Raw genomic sequence first — 20,862 nt, forward strand, 5'->3', positions numbered from 1 at the left:
ATTACGATTCTAAAAAAATGGGAGAATGTGATTTTATATGTTGTACAAGTAATGTCGTCAAGTGGTTTTGATGATGACAACTCTTCAAATGGTTCATGATATTGAAATCTTATCAGAGAAAGAGATATTTCAAGTAATATTAGACAAATGTTGTAAGTTCCATATAAAAGTGCTAGACAGAGTCTAATCAAGAAAATTGACTTAAAAATATGAAGTTGTGGTCTTGAAGATGCGAGAGTGTGAAAATTCACCTAGTCTTGCACTTAGCATTCTATCTAGTTTTTGATAAGTGAATTGTAAACGAAACAATTCGGACAAATTTTTTCAAACGTCTCATATTTTTTATAAAACTTCTTGAAATCAATTCGGACAAGCGCTTAAAAGACTAAGAAGCTTGATTAATCAATTAGTAGGTTAAAACACACATGTTAATCAATTAAGTCTTTCTTCTAGTTAATTAGAACATAGTGAAACACATCGTAATCGATTAAGAAGGCTCGTTGAAATTCAAAGTTTACTTTTTTGATTCAGTTAATCGATTAACACATGCTTTTAATCAATTAAAAGTTTGAAAAGACCCATAAATTGTTTTCTTTTTTAGAAATTTGTTTCCTAAATAAATGAAATTTCTTAAGATCTCTTTATAATAGTTTTTAAGATTGTAAGTTAAACCTATAAAAATTTTGGACTATTGAATTGAACCCATTGTTGCACTTGCATCATGAGCATCACAACAAAGGATAATATTACAAAAATCAACATAATATTTATTTTTTATACAAAATTAATAAATAAAGAACAATATTGCAAATTCATACATAATTTCTATTTTTCATACAAAATTAAGGTGTGTAGCTTCTGAGTTTTAAGGTTATCAATCGACAAAGATGCTTTGAGGAGCAACCACTCAAATAGTTTTGAGTAATAGGATAATTGTTCTTGTCTTTTTTTTCAGTTGTGAACAACCAACAATGAGAGGCTGCGCATTGTCCTTAACCACCAACATCATCAACTCCATTCCTTTTCTTCACATTCATGCTTCTCAACCTTCATTTTCATTCCCATCTCAATCTCTCACCATTCACAACCCAACACTAAAACCATTACCCTCAACTTCACTTTCTATCCATTATCATCATCCAGTTCATGCCCAACAACACCAGAGCCAACTACATCATGATAATGATGAAGAAGAAGAAGAAAGCTTTCAAATTCTAACATCTGTGAAAACCGATTACAATGATATCATGATTGTGGATACCCCTAATTCTAGAATGCTTCTCCTTGATTCATCTCGTACCCACTCTCCCTCCATCTCTTTCTGTTTGTGTTTTTGTGTATTTTCTATCTTCAAGTCTTAATTGCTTAATAAAGTTTCAAACTTTATCTCATAGTTGAACTTGGAGTGAAAAGTATTCAAATGGGGTCTTACATTTTTTGTTGTTGTTGCAGATAATGTTCATAGCATTCTTTACAAGGAGCGAAAATGGACAAATTCGTACTGGGTATGTTACTTTTACAGTTTTGTTTTGATTTTATCTATGTGTTAATTGTAAAAACATATGTGTTTGTTACATTTTTAAAAACAATTCATTAACTTGCTTGAGTATATAGGAGTTTATGGTTTGAGAAAATTTGTTGGCATAACTGAATAAGCCTAAATAGCTGCTTTTCCGGTTTCATTCGGTACCGGTATTTTCGCATTGATACTTACATGATAGGTCTATTATTCATCTCAAGGTTTTCTGAACCTTTTGCATTTAACAGGACGAATTTGCCAGCTTGCCAGCCATTGTTCCAGAAGGCCCTATTGCTATCTTAGGTTTGGTAATTTCTTAATCTTAAGATAGTGTTCATTGTCTTGATGAATTTATAAGGAAATGTTGTAAGTAATAATAACATACAGCTTTTTAAAACTTCAGGGTGGTGGAACTGCTGCTCATCTGATGCTTGAATTGTGGCCTTCGCTGCGACTTGAAGGATGGGAGATTGACGACATTGTAACATATTCTTCTGTTTGAAACATTATAGTTTTTGTTTATCAATGCTTTCAATTATATTCCATGTTTTGTTATCTGACTATGACGTTTACACTTTGATTAGATCCATAACGCGGATGTTCTCACCCGAATTTTCTTTTCTTGGATAACCGAATATTTAGTTGATCGATAAAGCAAGAGATTACTTTGGTTTATCTGATCTGGAGAAGACAACAGAAGATGGTGGCATTCTAAGTGTTCATATTGGCGATGTCTTCGTTCCCTCAGAGGATTTGCACGGAAGATACGCGGGTAAGTCATTCCCATTGCATATTGTTTCATTTCCATCCATTCGTGAAGCGATTAAAGTGTTATGAACCAAAGAAAAAGGAACAAAAAACTGCAAGAATAGATCAAAATAAAAGAACAGTTTCATTGTAAATGAATAGAAAATGGAGAATATATTTCTTTTTGATGTTTTTGAATCTCTTCTTTCGCACAAAGCTATCCAATTGCAGAATTAGTCCCTCTATTGTGATTTTCCCCCATAAACCTATTTGGATCGACTTATTCAAGCTTATGATTTATGAAAATAGCTTACAATATGTTCATAAATTGTTTTCAGCTTACTTTCATAAATTCTCCAAGATAGTTTATGAAAACAGCTTATATATGAACAATTTTCAGGAATTGTTGTTGACTTGTTCTCTGATGGAAAAGTTTTGCCTCAACTGCAAGAGGTATGTAGTATTTTTCAACCTTACAGATTTGCAAGCTCTAGGTTTTTATGAAGTTTTTCTTAACAAATGATAAATTATGTTTCATAGTTGTTTGTTTGTCTGGTAGGTTAGTACATGGTTGGAATTACGGGATCGATTGATGGCCAATGGTCGTTTGATGGTGAACTGTGGTGGCATTGACGCGAGTTCAAGTGTCGCATTTGCAAGTAGTGATCCTGGAAATTTATCAAATGATGAAGCATGGTTATTAAATGCAGCAATGAAAGCGTTATCCAAAGCATTTCCTGGAGAAGTAAGCTTCTCTTTCTGGTTCTTCATCATTTCACATATTATATTATGTGACTTTTTAAATGTCATATTCGAGGAAGTTCAATCTGTGTTTGCATTTTTTCAGCTAAGTTGGAAGAGAATGCCGAAGGAAACCGGTGAGAATTTTATGGCACTTACAGGAGCCTTGCCTGATCTGAAATCTTGGTCTGCTAATGTCCCGTCTCCTTTGAGCACAGGAGTGGTGGATTGGAGACCTTGTGGAATGGTTTCTAGAATTTGATCTTTACCACTTCATGGTTAATGTGGAAATATGTTTTTGTAGGGAATGAACAGAGCAGAATAATAAGGAGCAGAGTAGAATGAAACAAAATGGATTGAATCGGAATGAATCATCTCAAAATTTAAAGATGGAATAAGATAAATTATTCATTCCGTCCAAATCGAAGGGGAAGAAATATGATGATAAATGATGGAATGGATGCCCTGTTCCATTCCATCTAATTTTAAATGATTCAAATAATAGAATACCATTTCATTTTATCTTATAGTTTCATCTGATTCTATCAATCCAAACAAATTCTTAGAGTATGAATTAACTGCAATACGCAACTATAGGAACAATTTAGCCTTTAAAATTATAAGCCTTGAAATTTTTTATTTTTGAAATTAACGAAAATTGCAAATGATGTCTTAAATTCAAAACCAATAATCGAATTAATCTTTTTAGGTCGGTCGATTTAGCTTTAGATAATTCTTTTGATCAGTAAATATCAATGCTTATATTATGTTAGTATTGAAAATTTGAATTATGATTTACATTCTCATTTTTATCACTATCTCCCATCGTGGAGTTTGACTATAAAACATGTAGGTAAAGTTTCACGAGAACACATTACATTAGGTGTAGGAAAACAATGCATTAGGTGTAGGAAAACAATGCGTTTCATGGTTTTTATTGAAGCAGGGTTTTTATTGAAACATGATGTGTTAAACTAGAGGTGTCATCTCTTTGATTTGACACTTATAAAAGATTTTTTTCATCTCATTGTTGGGTATGAAATTAGGAGAGTTGAAATTCTAGTGAGTGAGAGAAACTTAAAGAGTTAAAGAGTCAAAGAGAGATATTTTCATGAAACATTATTCTAAGAATAGGAAGATCTCTAAAGATATCTAACGGGATTGAAAAATACTTACAAATACATTGGGTTTCTATGAATCAAATGTTGAGTGGATGAGAGATTGAGAAACAATTGAGTATAAAATAGGAGATGTTCTTATGAATTTGGAAGACTATTTTCTTGTAATAACTCTTAAATTATAATGGATAAGAGATATGCGCTCTCTCTAAAAGTATGTTGTTTTTATAGAACCGAGTAAACAACTTTTGTTTACTTTTCTTTCTGTCTTCTTTTTGTTATTGTAATTTGCTTATACCATTTGACAAATTTAACTTTTGCTTGAGGCAATTTGATTGATGTTTTTCTTTTTCTCACATACCAAAGGTCTTGGTGTGTTTGATACATACTTAATTTCGCAACAGGTGGTGGTCCTCACCGTGGGAAAAAAAAAATTACAAGTGACCATCATAAGGTCTAAATGAGATGTCGAGAATTTTTTTAGAGACAACAATTTTGGATTGTAGAAAATAAAGATGCAAGAAATCTTAACTCAACAAAAGTGTGCATAAGCATTAGATGCAATGATGCCTACAAGCCTTTCACAAGCAAAAAAGACCGAGATAGCGGGTAAGACAAAAAAATTCCACTATCTTGTGCCTAAAAGATAAAGTTTTAAGAGAAGTCGTTAGGAGAAGAACACGATTGAGATGTGGGCCAAACATGAATAATTGCATATGACAAAGTCCCTAACTAAAAAATCATGTCAGAAACAACTACTTTATTCATTTTAAATGGTGAAGAACAAATCCATCACAATTTCACATGATCATTGATGACTTACAAAATATTGAGGTGAAGATTGATGATGAGAACAATGTTATATCTTTGTTAAACTCATTACTCAGATCCTTTGAACATTTCAAGGATGTCGTTCATTTATGGTAAGGAGGGTATTATCACCTTGGGTGAAGTCCATTTGGATATAAGGAACATGAACTTATCAAAGATTGAAGATTTGATGGTTGAAGATATTGTCGAAGGCTTGAAAATATCAAGAGGAATTAGTGAGAATAAAGAAAAAACAAAAGAAAAATAAATTTGGGTCAAAGTTCAGGTCTAAGTTTTTTGATAAGTCAAAGCTAAAATGTTTCACTTGTCATAAAAGAGGACTTCAAAAAGTATTGTGTCGGGAGGGAGATCAACGATGATTCACTTTAGATTATAGTTATCTCATAGACAAATAATTATAAGAGTGTTGATATACTAGTGGTGATGAATTTGGAGATAGAGAATATTTGAGTTATGTGTAAGACCCTAATTTTGACCCTTAGATCTGTCACGCTATCTCATCATATACATTGGCATTAGGATCACACCTTGACATCCTCCTTACCCCTCATTCATTGGGTTTGCATTAGGAGAGATCACCAAGCACATTTGATTGTATCATACTTCATCTTTTATTATTTACTAACCAAAATACCAAAAATATGTCAATGTATAGTTTGTTACTTTTGTATGTAGTGTGTATGCTCACCTATGCTCCATCAAGCTCATATCTAGGGTTTAAGACCCTCAGTGCAAGGAGTGTAATCAAGAAATGGTTCACATTAGATCTAAGTATCATATATGGAATCCCATGATCTTCACATGTTATTTTGATCAAGAAATCATTAAGAGTTTGGAGTTTGTTTGCCTTAGAAACCCTAATTCATCTAGGTATCTGTTGTGACTTCTTCAACAAGTTTCTTTAATAATTGATCAAGTATTTCAAGGGATACTTCTCATTATATCATCTTATGCATATATGATCCTCCATGAGTCCCAAAATTCAAGAGAATGCCAAGCTAGCAAGATGGTTCATGGTGGTTAACTAGAAAAAGTCAACTGGTCAAAACTGGGGTTCTCAACACCCTATCTCCTACAATTTTTGTCATATGAAAATGATTCCAAGCGCAAATTTACTCAAAATGAAATTCCAAACAACATTCATGATTAATTCTAGAGCTATTTTTTCTTGGAAAGTCATTTTTTATGGTGAAAGATTATAGGTCATTTTGTTTGAACCCTAGTTTGGAGGTCAACTTCCCAAGACCATAACTTGCTCATTTTTTATGAGATGAAAGCCATTAAAATTGCATAATCAAATTCAATATGTCTACTTCAACTTTTATGTTTGGAGGAAGTTCAAATTCAACTTGCAAGTGAATGTGCCAAGAGGAAACAATATAGGTCACTTTGGACCATTACCATTGAACAAGTGATTTTCCTCAACTTCTAAAATGCATAACTCCTTCATGCCAAATCCAAATGAGGTCAAATTTGTGACCAAATTTAAGAGGCATGAAAGAGCTATAACTTTGATAAAGGAACTTTTCTCATTTTAAGTCCATAGAAAAGTTATTCAATATGGAAGAAGTGAACATTTGACTTGGGACTTAGAAAATTTTCAAATATGTTTGATTTCCCAAACTTCCACCTCAAAAATTGATCATGACCTAAGCTTCAAATGAAAAGGTGTTCAACATGAAAGTTGTTCCCCTTGATCTCACCTTTCTAAAATGTCCAAGATCATCTCATTTGGCCAAAGTATGAAGGACTTGCGCATGGGTGTAAGTTGAAGGACCATTTGGATATTTTCCACTTCCACTTTTCATACATAATTGCATGGCCTTCCAACATGAATTCAGCATGACTTTCACTCAATTTTGGATCAGATTACATCACTTGATGGACTTAGCACACACCCATGCAAAAGAAATTTTCAAAATTTGCCAAAATTGGAAGTGTGTGAAAATCAATCTCATGACCTATAAATAAGACCCTCATTGCTCAGAATTAAGGACCTCATATGCCCAAGCTTTGAACCTGCAACCCCAAAACCCTCACCATTGAAGGATAAGCTTGAAGATTTTCTTTGAAAATTGAGTTTCAATTCTCCATCTATTTTGAGATTGAAACTCCAAGAGTCCATACCTTTCCTTGATCTATTTCACTTCCAACAAGCATCTGAAGCAAGGCCAAGCATAATTGAAAGCAAGATCGTGCCAATCTGAAGCTCCATTGAAGGTGAATTTTCATAATTCCCATCTCTCCAATTCTCCCTCATTTCTTCACCATTCTGGTTGATTTTTGGTTGTCTGAAGTCCTATCAATGTAGGCAAGAAGATTGAGTTTCTTTGAGATCAAATCAAAGCAACTCAATTCATGATCCTCAAAATTCAAATCCCTATATCTTTTCATATACTTGGAATTGGAGAAAATTGAGGTCAGATTCGTGCTCCTGAGCATTTTTCCTTCAAATTAGTGTATTCACTTTTTATTTTCCATTGAGTTGAGCTTGGACCAGACCGATGGTGCTCGTCGGAGAAGATGGCCGGAGCTAGGGCTCCGGTGGTACGCTGAAACAATCTAGGCCATTTGATTTGATTCTCACGTTTTAATCTCATCCATCCAATTTGATTACCACGCGTGTGGCACAGTTGACTGAGACATTGGTGGAAAGCGCGCGCTTGGCCATCAGATCTGCTACCTCAATTAATGAGGGAGATCTGATGGCCCTTGTTTTTTTTATTTATATTTTATTTTCTGATTTTTCATTTAATCCTTTTATTTTAATTAATTCATACCAATTTCATTTTTAATCCAAAAAATATGAGATTTTCACCAAATATTTTCAAATATTTTCCTTTTCATTTTCTGAATTAAAATTATTTTTTTGGATTTATTTTGATATTTTTCATGATTTAATTATTTTTGTGCATATTTTTAATTATTTAAAAATACTTCTGACTTTTCAAAAATTATGAAATTTTTTGTCTAAGGTCCTTTGACCTTGTTTGACCTAGGATAAATCTCTTGGCTACTTATTTGGTGTTTTGAAGAGGTCCTTTAAATGCATTTTTATTTGATTTTTAATTGATTAATTGTGTAGAAATTATGTTGAACTATTTTTATTGACTTGTGAAGTTTGACTATGTGTTTGGGCCTTGGTCAAGGTTGATTTGACTTTTGTTGAATTAAAATCATTTGATTTAGGGGATTGATGAAATATACATTTCATCTCCCAAAATGAATGAATGATTTTAATTTTTGATAAAATTCCTCCCATGACCAATTTGTGTTTCTTTCATCTCCCATCCCTCTTCATCTTCAATCCCATTCTATCCCATCCCTTTCATTGACCAATGAAGTCTCAATATCCTAAGACTAATTGGTTCATCAATAACTTTGTATTAGATGAACCAATACAAGTATGGATGAGATTAGGTCCATCCTTGGATCATTTTCTTTTTGAGTGTGGTATGTTTTAAGAGTATGGTTCATTATACCATATCTCTAACATGCATTAACACCAAGATTTTTGTTGCCCGACCTCAGATAGTTGTGACTTCTACATAAGTCCAATTACGATTGCTTAACATAATGCTAAATGTTGACCCAAAGGCATAATATTCTAGTAAGTGAGATTGTAAGTCTCCCCTCTTTCATGGTATTGTGTTGAAACTTGGCCATTTTTCCTTCCTTTGGAAGATGTCTTGGTTCAAGGATCCATGCCTGTGAATAGAGGGTTGAGTGTTCTCCAAAAAATGAATTAATCAATTGAAAATCAAAACACCACTAACATCTAATCAACTAACATTTGACTAACTACTATTATTATTGCTTTTAATTTTAATTCATTTACTTATGTCATTTAAATTCAAGTCATTTACCATTTCATTTGCCATTTACATATTATTTAACTTGTTTATGTTTATGCCATTTTCACTTTGCTCACTTGAGCCATATATTGTGATTGTATATATTTGTTTGTGTATCTTGTTTGTGTTTGTGGTCTTAGGACCTTAAAATACTTAATAAACAATAAAAACCCTAAAAAATGTTTGCGTGGACTGTTGAGTTGATCTGAGCTGTGGACTTAGAATTAGGCTACACCTGTGCAAAAAGGACTTGGCTAATGCCAACATTTCTGAGACTCAGTTATTGTGATTTGAGCTTTCATCTGATGTAAGTAATGGGTTCCACATGAATTCATCTACTACATGGTCTTGATGCAAATTTTACTTTCAACCCGTGTCTAATGCCTTATACTGAGCCAACCAAGGAGTATGTCATATGATACATTGGAAGATTAAGAAGAAGACTGTGAAGTTTCTTGGTTGGATGTGGCTATCTTTATTTGATGCCTTGCTCTTAATATTGATACTTGCTTATTGATATTGCTTGATTTAAAGTCCAAAGGAAATGTGGGTTTCTATATGACATTCTTGTCTATTGGATGGCATCCCATTGGTCAGATCTTTTCAACTCTCAACTTTTAATTTTTACTTAGGATTAGTATCTTCATCTCCTCCCATTTTCTTTAATTTCAAAATCTCTCCCCATTTTCAAAAATCTTTTTTGCTTGTGATTTCTAAACTTAGACTTTATTGCAAATTAGAAACTTTGGCCTTATGCCATTGCATTTTTAAACTCTTTTATTAAATCAAACTTGTAAATGAATCTAACCATATTGACTTAAAATTTCAAAAGACAAAAAGAACTAACACTCATTCAAACTCTTGGGCCTTTAGTGCCTCTTTTAAGCTTAAATTTTGATTAAAAGAAATCCACTCATTTTGAAATTGATACCACGAACTACAAGGTTTTGATCTCTCATTTTTATGTTGGTACGTAGACACAAGTCTAAAGGTCTTGTCAAACACAAAAATATAATTAATGAATTCTCTTCTCATCCCCACACTCTATTTATTGCAAACATCTTTTATATCAAAAACACATACACACATAAAAAGGGGCTCCCTAGAAGTACCTAGGACACTTTGGATGCTAACACCTTCCCTCTATGTAACCAACCCCCTTACCTGTAATCTCTAGCATTTTATTAGTTTTGATTTAAAAACTTCTTATCTTTGGGTTTTGTTCGTACTTTTCCCTTTTTCTTTGGAAACAATAAAAGCGCGGTGGCGACTTTGGTTTTATTGACGTTAAGTTTATCCATAGCTTAATGGTCATGAATTTACCACTACATTATGGATTCAAGATGATCTTATAAAATGAGCTCAAGGAAGGAATACTTTGACACTTTGTACATGAAATAAGGTAGACCCATCTGAATCGATAATAATAACATTTTTAAAATTCATGGTATTGATATGGTTAAACTTCAAATGTTTGATGACAATTGACTGTGAGTTTTTTTCTACACAATATGAGGTATGTTCTCAAACATAAGAAAAAATTGTTGTCTATAAGCATGTTCGATATTTAGGATATTTCGCTAAACTTGAAAGCGAAGTGTTGAAATTTCCACATAGTGCATCATTAGCCAATTAATATTCATGAAAAAACCAAACTATGGAATTTGAGATTATGACATGTTAATGAAAGATGTTTGGTTAAGCTAGAGAAGCAAGAATTGTTAGGAGGTGAGAAACTGAATAAACAACAATGCAAGTTGTGAAGGGATATAAGTTGTGAAGGAACACAAGTTGTGGAAGATAGATTAGGGAGGATCGAAATTTATCATACGCGAGGATATTACTTTTGACGAGACTCGTATGGGGATAAAGTGAAGATACATGGAAGTGAAATAATAATAAAATTAAGGGGGGAGAAAACTTAGTTTGAGATGGAGATTTCTACTAGTGAGACCAGAGATCAGGAGGAAGTTAAGGATCCAATCTCTAGTTCTAGTGAGGGAATACCTACCGTGGATAAAAATTATCAGTTGACACATGATATAGTAAAAAGGAAGATTGTACCACCTTAGAGATATGATTATGTTGATCTTATTTCTTACTCTTTATGAATGATTTCAATACTCAGAATCAAAGACCTTCAAAGAAGCATTCAAAGACAAAGATAGTTAGAGATGGTTGGAGGCATTTAATGATGAGATTCATTCACTAATGAAGAATCATATTTATGAGCTTATGAAACTATATAAGAAACAAATGGTGGTTGGATGAAAGTGGATCTTTAAAAATAAAGAATGTATTATAGGGATTTTATGACCATGTTTAAGGCAAGACTTGTAGCAAGAGTGTTTACTCAAGTGTGAATTTTTTTTTTATAGTGAAATCTTTTCACATGTGGTAAAATATTTTTCTACAATGGGACTTATGGAAATTGTGAATAAATATAATCTTGAGTTTGATCAAATGGACGTTAAAACAATTTTCTTACACGGGGATCTTGAAAAGAAAATCTATATCGAATAACTTAAAGGTTTTGTAGAAGACAAGTCTAAGGTATATTTGTTGAAGAATCTTTGTATGAGTTGAAACAAAGCTCAAGGCAATATTAATATATGTTTGATGAATTTCTTCTTAAAAATGATTTTGTGAGAGGTAGTTATGACAATTGTGTGTGTGTGTGTGTGTATATATATATATATATATATATATAATATATATATATATATATATATATATATATATATATATATATATATATATATATATATATATATATATATATATATATATATATATATATATATATATATATATATATATATATATATTATATATATATATATATATATATATATATATATATATATATATATATATATATATATATATTGGCGGAACTGAGGGGGGACGTGGGAAGGCCACGGTCACCCCTCAACTTTTTTTTTAATTCATATATATTAAATTACTAAAACATCCTTATTTTAAATTAAAATTATTTTTTATTTTTTATTTTTCATTCAAAGTTAGGTTAAAATACAGATAAGGTAAAAAGCTCATACCTTTCCTTTCTTTCTCATATGAGTTTTCTACCGGCACCGAAATCGGAATAGATTAAAGTGATCGACATCTAACAGGTAAAAAACTTTATTCATTCTTCTTTTATAAAAAGTAACAAATTAAAGTGATTGCTTGATTTGTGTTTTTGAGATTTTTAGGGTTCTTCTTTCTTGATGTGTTAAAATAATCTATATGAGGTTTATTAAGCCAATTCATAACACTGTAATTTACAATAGAGTTATATACTGTAATAAGGTTTATTTAATCATTGTTGCTGCTAATTTCTAATAGTGAAGTTACCGGTATTTGAAAACGGATTAAAGTTGATTAATTAAGTTTATTAATTTTTTTCTCTTTTAATTTTTATGTTCTCTAAATTGATTTTTGGATCTGATATGATATTATAGGAAGAGTAAAGATGAATAATAGGAAAATTGATTCTTTTTTCAAAAGGAAAGCATGTGAAATTGAAAGAGAAGAGAGAGATGAAGAAATTATAATCCCGACATCCGAATCTGAAACAGTTCTTGAGAATCCAACAATTGAAGAGTATCATGGTTTTGAAAATTCTTTGGAACGCGATCCTGGAAAGCGTCCTCCGATTTGGAAATATCCACCAAATCAAGTGGATGCAATACGAAGAGCTTATCTAAAATGGGGTCCATATCAAATTCATTTAGAAAACTATCTTTTGTCCGGTAACAAGGATCATCTGAGAAGATTTCAACATACTTGGTTTAACATATTTCCATCATGGTTAGAATATTCACCATCTGAAGATGCCGCATATTGCTTACCATGTTACCTTTTTAGCAAAAAACTAAGTGGACGTCCCGGATCACTTGTCTTTATTTCTATGGGTTTTAGAAATTGGAAGAAAGTTAGGAATGGAAAACATTGTTCCTTTCTTAAACACATAGGGAAGGATCCTTGCTCACCACACAACAATGCAATGAAAGCTTGTCAAGACTTGTTGAATCAAGAGGGTCATATTAAAAATGTTATTCAAGTGCAAAGTTCAAGTCAAAAAATGAATAATCGGTTACGACTCAAGACTTCAATTGACACTGTTCGTTGGTTAACACTACAAACTTGTGCTTTTAGCATCCTACAATGATGAAGTTGCAAAAGCTATGTTGGAAAATGCTCCACAAAATTGCAAATATACTTCACATCAAATTCAAAAAGAGCTCTTGCAAATTCTTTCTAGTAGGGTGAAAAAGAGTATTCGTGAGGAAATTGGTGATTCCAAATTTTGTATCGTTGTTGATGAAGCTCGTGATGAGTCAAAAAAGGAACAAATGGCTCTTGTATTAAGATTTGTTGATAAAGTTGGTTTAATACAAGAGAGATTTTTTGATGTGGCACAATTAGAAGAAATTGTTTATTTGTTAGAGATTGATGAGATTGTAACTGGTAAAGGTGCAAATCAAATTGATACATTGAAACTAACTGGAGATACTCGTTGGGGATCACATTACAATTCAATTTCTAGTTTGATAAACATGTATGAAGCAACTTGTTTAGTTTTAAAAAAATTTGCAAAAGATAGAGGGAGTTATGCTACACATGGGGATGGAGATAGTTGTTACAATTACTTGAAGGCATTTGATTTTATATTTATTTTGCACTTGATGAAAGAAATCATGGGAATAACAGATATGCTTTGTCAAGCCTTACAAAAAAAAATCAAGATGTAGTTAATGCTATGAACTCGGTTCGTTCAACAAAACATCTTATTCAAGGTTTGAGAGAAAATGATTGGGATATATTGTTTACTAAAGTGGTATCTTTTTGTGAAAAGCTTGGTATTGAGATTCCTGATCTTAATGATGTTCATTCAACAACAAGATTTGGACGCTCCCGTCTTGAAGATAATCAAGTCACAATTCAACATTACTTTAAAGTTGAAACCTTTTTCACTACCATTGACAAACAGTTACAAGAGTTGAATAGCAGATTCAGTGAGCAGGCAATGAATTTGTTAACTCTTTCTTGTTCTTTATCTCCTAAGGATGGATATAAAGCTTTTAGCATTGATACTATTTGTTCTTTAGTTGAAAAATATTATCCTATGAATTTTAGTGATCAAGAGAAGAATAATTTGCAATTTCAACTCCAACATTTTCTATTTGTTGCTCGTCAAGCATCAAAATTGAATAATTTATCAACTATTCAAGAACTATGTTCATGTTTGGTTGCATCTGGACAGGCTGAAACTTACTTCTTGATTGATAGACTACTTCGTCTTATCATGACTCTTCCCGTTTCTACGGCCACAACTGAGAGGTCTTTTTCAGCAATGAAAATTATTAAGACTAAGTTGAGAAACAAGATAGATGATGGGTTTCTTGGAGATAGCATGACAGTATATATTGAAAGGGAGATTAGTGCAAGCATTAGTTCGGAGTCAATTATTGACGATTTCAAGTCACTCGGAACGCGTAAAGCATTACTTTAAGTTAGTTTTAAGTCATGTAATTTAAATTTTTAGTAATTAAATTTGTATTTATTTTAACTTTAATGTTTTATTTAAAATACTATTTATATTTTATTTATAATCTTTATTTTACGTTAGCAGCCATCCCAAATTTTTTTATCTGACTCCACCACTATATATATATATATATATATATATATATATATATATATATATATATATATATATATATATATATATATATATATATATATATATATATATATATGACAAAGATTAAGAAAGTGATTCTCTACCTTCCTCTATATGTTGATGATATATTGATGGCAAGCTCTAAAGGAATACATATCATTGAGCTCAAGGAGACTTTGAATGGTAAATTTGAGATGAAAGATTTTGATGAAGTTAAGAGGATCCTAGGGATGGTTACTTGAAGAAAACATTGTAGCAGTTTAGAATGGAAGATGCTAAATCTATTTGGATCATCCCACAAAACTTTCAACTATGCAATGTCCTCAAACTAAAGAAAAAAAGACAATGGAGAGTATTCCATATAAAAGTGGGGTTGAAAATATCATGTATGATATGGAAAATTTTGGTCAAGTTCATTGAAAAGTTTTAAAGTGAATACCGAAATATTTGAATGGTTAATTAAAGGGTGATTTAAAAATTGCTCAAGAGAAAGACGCTTTCGAGAGTTCGTTAAAGAATGATTTGAAATATCCAACATATTCAACATGTAGCTACCATCATGTTCGACATGTTCCCACTAGAAAAATAAGTAAACCCTAATTTCAGAGATTAAATTAAGATCTTACAAATTTTAAAAGAAATTAACGATTTTATATTAAGTTAGGAAAAAATAAAATTATTATTAACTAAAATAAAATGAATGACCATTTATAACTAGGGGTGTTCAAAACCGAATCAACCCAATAAAAAACCACAAACCAAACCAAACCAAATCAAAACCGCAAAAAAACTATAATTGGTTCGGGTGTGCTTGGACTATTATATAACAAAATCGTGCGGTTTGGTTTGGTTTGCGGTTTGTATTTTACAAACCAAACTAAACCAAACCAAACTGCATTATGTTACAATTCAAACTTCACTTATCTCACATCCAACCCAAAACCAAAATCTATTATGCCTCAAACTTACAAATATTCTCTTACCCACAATTAGGATTTTAGTTTCAACCTTTTTAAATCTTTCCTAGTAGTATCACGCATTTTTCTCATCTTCTTTGCCATGTATGTCTCACCTCTTCTATTCTAATATCTCCTCTCTTATATTCTTTATTTTTCATCTTCTGTTTTTTATGTTATTGAATTATCTTCCAATTACGCTTTTATTGCACATTTCTTCTCTAATCTCGCATCTTTTATGTTCTTTTTTTTCATCTTCTCTAATCTATCCTCTCCTCCCTTTTTTCTTTTTTATTATAATATTTTTGATATTATTTTATGCTACTATTTTATGTTTTTTATTCCATTCTTGTTTAATCTTTTTTTTAAAATATTGAATGAGAATTTTTGTCTAAATATGATGAGTTTTGTTGTTATTTGGTAATGTATGAATGACTAAACACAAAGTTATATTGTTCTTTATAGGTGTGTGTATGGCTCAATAAAAATCTTGTAAAAAATCGAACCAACCCAAACCGTATTTGTTTGGTTTGGTTTGGTTCAATTTTATTTCTAAAAGTCAATCGAACCAAATCAAATTACATATTTTTTCTCATGCAACTCAGATGATTTTTAGCGTCAAAATCGACCAAACCGCACTGTGAACACCCTCATTCATAAATATTAAAATTCTTCCAATTAAACTATAGATTTAACTAGACAAATACCCGTGCACGAGTTAGTTATACATATCACTATGTTAAGTTGTTTTTTTATACTGTTTATTTAAGCGTTAGTGATCTAAGAATAAATGATATATTTAATTAATTAAAATATTTAACATAAAGTTACTATTATCGTTAAAATTAAATAATAGAAGTAATGTCACTTATGTTTTTTATTGAGCAATTTATTTTCAATGTAATAAAAGAAAATGATTAGATTGTAAATTCAAGGTGAATTTGATTCAAATACTTAATATAACCCACAATCATAGAACCTCTATCCTGAATTCTAAGATGTCCACACAATCACAAATGGTGAATTCAAGCCGGTAACGGTACATACTTCTCCTTCTAGAATGAGAAGAACAACTTAATATTTGAGCAAATTCAAAATTCATAACAACTTAAAATGTAGAAAAACTTCGTATTTCCAAATACATATATTTTTTGAAACGCAAATAAAGGATGACGATGACTTTTAAAAAGCATAAAACTTGAAACGTAAAGAAAGGATGAGAGTTAGGGCAATGAAAGAAGATGATGACTACTCTCTTAAGTTTTTATACTCTTTTATGTTCAATTTTAAATTTTATATTAAAATTAAATAATTAGTTTTAGTTATTTATAAATAACCTGACATAAAATAAAATGACACATTTTTTTATAAAAAAATTCACAGGGATGGTGGATCAAAACTGTTTAAAAATAAAATAGATGATTAATTTTGTGAGTAGAATAAAATAGAAAGATTAAAACTGTAATTTAACATTTATTGGTGAATCAAAACTGTTTAAAAATAAAATAGATAATTAATTTTGTGAGTAGAATAAAATAGAGAGATTAAAACTGTAATTTAACATTTATTTTATTAATAATCTTGAAAAAAAACCTGTAAGTAAACATGCAAAAAATTATATCTTATTGAAAATTTTGATTATGTTAATAGAAAATGCATGTTAAAAATTAAATTTTATCAAACATTTCAAAAATACATAAATTTGATAGACAAAATCGGCCATATAAATGCATAAATTTAATATAAAAAAATGTATTTGTAAATATTCGGTACAAGCTTAAAAAATATAGTAAAAGATAAAAGTTTTCTAACATATCCAAAAACAACCATTTAAATAGTGAAACTTGTGCGAAGATATTAGGGTAGAAACTACTACTGGGTGGTGTGATAAAATCAAATGGGTGGCAGGACAGATTCTCTTATCCCTTATAAACTTTGGGCTTGTATCATTTTATTAATGGATGATAAATTTTTACACAAACTTTTTTATATGAATAACAAATATCTTTCACATGTTGTTTTATAATTATCAACGGAAAATATTTGTCCAGTATTATTTTATGTATTTGAGCTAAATATATATATTCATAGTATTTTTATATTCATTATTAAAAAAAATACTTTTTTATATTTTATTTTAAATAATAGTGATAAATATATGTTTTGTATTTTGTTATTTATAAGTAACAATATTTGTATTTTATTTTGACAAACAAAACATATGAAATTTGCTTGTGTGAAGATATATACTTATTTTTAATATTTATAAATAAAAAATGTTTGTTATGTTTTTTATATAATATTAATAAATATTTATTCCATAACTTTTTTTATAATGTTTCATTTTTATATTGATAATATTAAAAAATAAAATTTTTAATTAATTTTGTAGTGGCAAACATTTATTATTATATATAATTTATTTAATTAGTATATTATATTTACTCTATAGTTTAATTAGTATATTATATATTATTTCTTGATTAAAGTGATTTATGGATAATATTTATCTAACGATTATAAAAAATTATTATTAACTAAAATAAAATGAATGACCATTTTTAACTACTAAAATTCTTCCAAATTAAACTATAGGTTTAATTTATATGCATTAATAATTTATAAATATTTTATGGTATAAGTTAAATATAACTGTTAATTTTTTTTAAATAGATGACTTTCACTTTAACTCTCTGGAAAATATCATATACACGTATGTATGATTGAAATTTTCTTTTGAATAACCATTTTTTTAAAATTATATATCAAAATATTATATTTTAAATTTATTTATCAAACTAATCATGTTTCTGACATAGGATAAGAGGGGTATTCACAAGTGTTGGCATACGTATTGGAATTTTACACAAAGACGATGGTGGCGACAATGCAGATCTGCCACTGTAAATGGCAGATGTATATATCCACGAGGAACATGCGTCATTGTATATCTACTCATTTATTTATTTTGATAATTATAATTTAAAAAGATTAAAATTAAAATTAAAATTAAAACTAATTCATAATATTATATTATAAATTTCAAATACAAAATTGAATAGAAAATTAATGATCCGTCCGATCGGAACGTCCCATGTTCCACATCTCGGTGCATTAGCTTGTCTTCGAGGTCTCCCACAATTCCGGTGGTAGTAAAAGAGGATTATTGATCTAGATATTAAGGGGAGATAGTCTGACACAATGAAAAAATGCGAAGAAATAAATAGGATCGCCCTAACAGCACGCGTATCCAAACCAAAATGGATACTAGTGAGATTATGTAGTTCATGTTGTCAATCCGGACACAATCGTACAAACTGTCTCAATATTAGACCAAGCACAACAACATAATTTTAAATGTAACCATTTTGCTTTATATTAAAAACAAATTTCATTTTTTAAATATCATAACATTCGGTTACAACAATTCAAAAATAACAACTAAACAATAATTTAAACAACAATTAAACAACAAAATAAACAAATACAATGACTAAACAACATAACTATGTGACTACAACCATCAGAACAATTTTATCATAATTGTGCATCATAATGCGAACATCTCTGTCAGTTTTAATATTGTTCAAGAAATGACTTTCTCCATTATTGTTGAACACGATAACAAGTCTTTGAATTCTTCTGATCTTTTCACCCTCTGCAATGTCGAATAAATTAAATCGATATTTATCTTGTGAATATTAGAACACATATGTGCATACTTTTTGAAGAAAAATGGAAGGAGATAGTTAGAAGATGTGTGAAAAATGATGGGAGGAGATGCTGTATTTATAGAGTTTGCAAATAAAGGAGTAGTCACATGTATTGACGCATGCACCTAGTGAATGCATGCATGCGCCACATGCAGTGGAAACAGGTACACGCATGCGCCATGATGAATGACGTCAATGTGTAACTAATGAAAGCATGCGCCAACAAAATTGACGCATCCTCTTGTCATCCAACTAAATGATGGTTAGTTTAGTAAAAAAAATTGAAAACGTGATTATTTTAGTATATAATTTAAAAAAGATGATTATTCTTATAAAAAAATCCATGGTTGGGATGCACGGTAGTAATGCATAGTAATTAAACTCTTAAACTATTAACTCTTCCCCTTAAGTTACATATCAAAATAATATTGGAGTAGTGAAGAGTATCTTGGCCATTATGTCGGTATGTGTTATATGTAAAATCTACAACTTGAGTTTAAAGTACATGGACTTCTTGAAACGCTAGAAAAAGATAAATTTTCATTTTCAAAAGTACTATTTTGACACCAAAAGTTCCACCTACACCATATTTCATTGTTTATAAATACGGTGAACACTAAAATATTATATTAATAAATATTATTACTTTTAAAAAAAAATTTAATTATTATTTTTTAATTTTGTTTTGGAATTAAGGGGTACTGATATAAAATAGTCTGATTAACCAACTTCATAATTTTATTAACCAATATTTTACATATCATTAACCAACTTTGTTTTACTACTAAAAATTATTTTTCATATCTGAGCGTTAATTAATCAACTTCATCATTTCATTAACAATTTTTTTACTTTTCATTAACTAACTTGATTTTACTGTTGAAAACTATTTTTAATATCTAATCGTTTATTAACCAACTTCATCATTTCATTATCCAATTTTATATATTTCATTAATCAACTTTGTTTTACTATAAAAAGTATTGTTCATGCACTATGCACGAAGACCGTCCATGGGGTACTATTCATGCACATGTGTACTGTTCACCTGACACTGTTCATGTATTTTTCACGTTACTGTTCATTGTTCACGGCACTGTTCACCGTATTTGTGAACAGGGAAATGGTGTCAAGACATCATTGTTGTTTCATTTTTTATAAGACAAATCTTTACAAAACATTCTTGAAATGCTACCGATTAAAAACTTCTAATACAATAAGAATGTCTTGAGATGGTTGGAAGAAGTTATAATTCAAAACACTACTACAAATAGTATATTTTATAATAAAATATTCACATCAACAAACAAACAATCGAGGTGTAAACTATAGGCGCACAACATTTTAACTTTTATTTTAAAAGATATTATCTATTATCTCGGTTGTGGTGGCAATCGAGGGGAAACGTATTTAGAAAATACGAATCCCAGCAACTGCATTTTAGCAACAACAAAATATTTTTGTTTATCACATATTACCTCGATTGAGCTGATCACCGAGAGGGAAACGTTTTCAGGGAACACACCTTCGAATCTCAGCAACTGCATGTTAGCATCTTTTATTTTATTTTTATTTTTGTTTATGACCTATTACCTCGGTTGAGCTGGAAACCTAGAGGAAAAGTATTTAGGGGACACGACTTCAAATTCCAACTGCATTTTAGCATATTTTAGTTTTTTATATTTTTGTTTATG

At 30.2% G+C, this 20,862-nt stretch overlaps 1 protein-coding gene across 4 annotated transcripts; it reads left to right on the forward strand.

Moving 5' to 3' along the window:
• Positions 1-830: 830 nt before the first annotated feature.
• Positions 831-3,529, forward strand: LOC127135064 (uncharacterized). 4 transcript variants are annotated; one of them, XM_051061894.1, is made up of 10 exons: positions 831-1,296; positions 1,453-1,505; positions 1,768-1,827; positions 1,923-2,000; positions 2,162-2,291; positions 2,667-2,719; positions 2,826-3,011; positions 3,114-3,144; positions 3,312-3,378; positions 3,416-3,529. In XM_051061894.1, exons 1-9 carry the CDS (start codon positions 972-974, stop codon positions 3,350-3,352), a joined length of 957 nt encoding a protein of 318 aa, XP_050917851.1. In that variant the 5' UTR covers positions 831-971; the 3' UTR covers positions 3,353-3,378; positions 3,416-3,529. The 4 variants fall into 4 exon arrangements, 3 of the variants coding, with proteins under 3 accessions (XP_050917851.1, XP_050917845.1, XP_050917839.1); XM_051061888.1 differs by having other exon boundaries at positions 3,312-3,529; XR_007808409.1 differs by having other exon boundaries at positions 833-1,296; positions 3,114-3,378.
• The last annotated feature ends 17,333 nt before the right edge of the window (positions 3,530-20,862 follow it).

This window comes from Lathyrus oleraceus, chromosome 1, assembly GCF_024323335.1.
Source record: "Lathyrus oleraceus cultivar Zhongwan6 chromosome 1, CAAS_Psat_ZW6_1.0, whole genome shotgun sequence".
NCBI lineage: Eukaryota > Viridiplantae > Streptophyta > Magnoliopsida > Fabales > Fabaceae > Lathyrus > Lathyrus oleraceus.

Excerpts from the sequence above, each read along its gene's own strand:
- LOC127135064 (XM_051061882.1), top strand. The coding sequence starts at position 972 with ATGAGAGGCTGCGCATTGTCCTTAACCACCAACATCATCAACTCCATT. Across the intron at positions 2,720-2,825 it reads TTTTGCCTCAACTGCAAGAG|GTTAGTACATGGTTGGAATT; the intron begins GTATGTAGTATT and ends TTTGTCTGGTAG. Across the intron at positions 3,012-3,113 it reads CCAAAGCATTTCCTGGAGAA|CTAAGTTGGAAGAGAATGCC; the intron begins GTAAGCTTCTCT and ends GCATTTTTTCAG.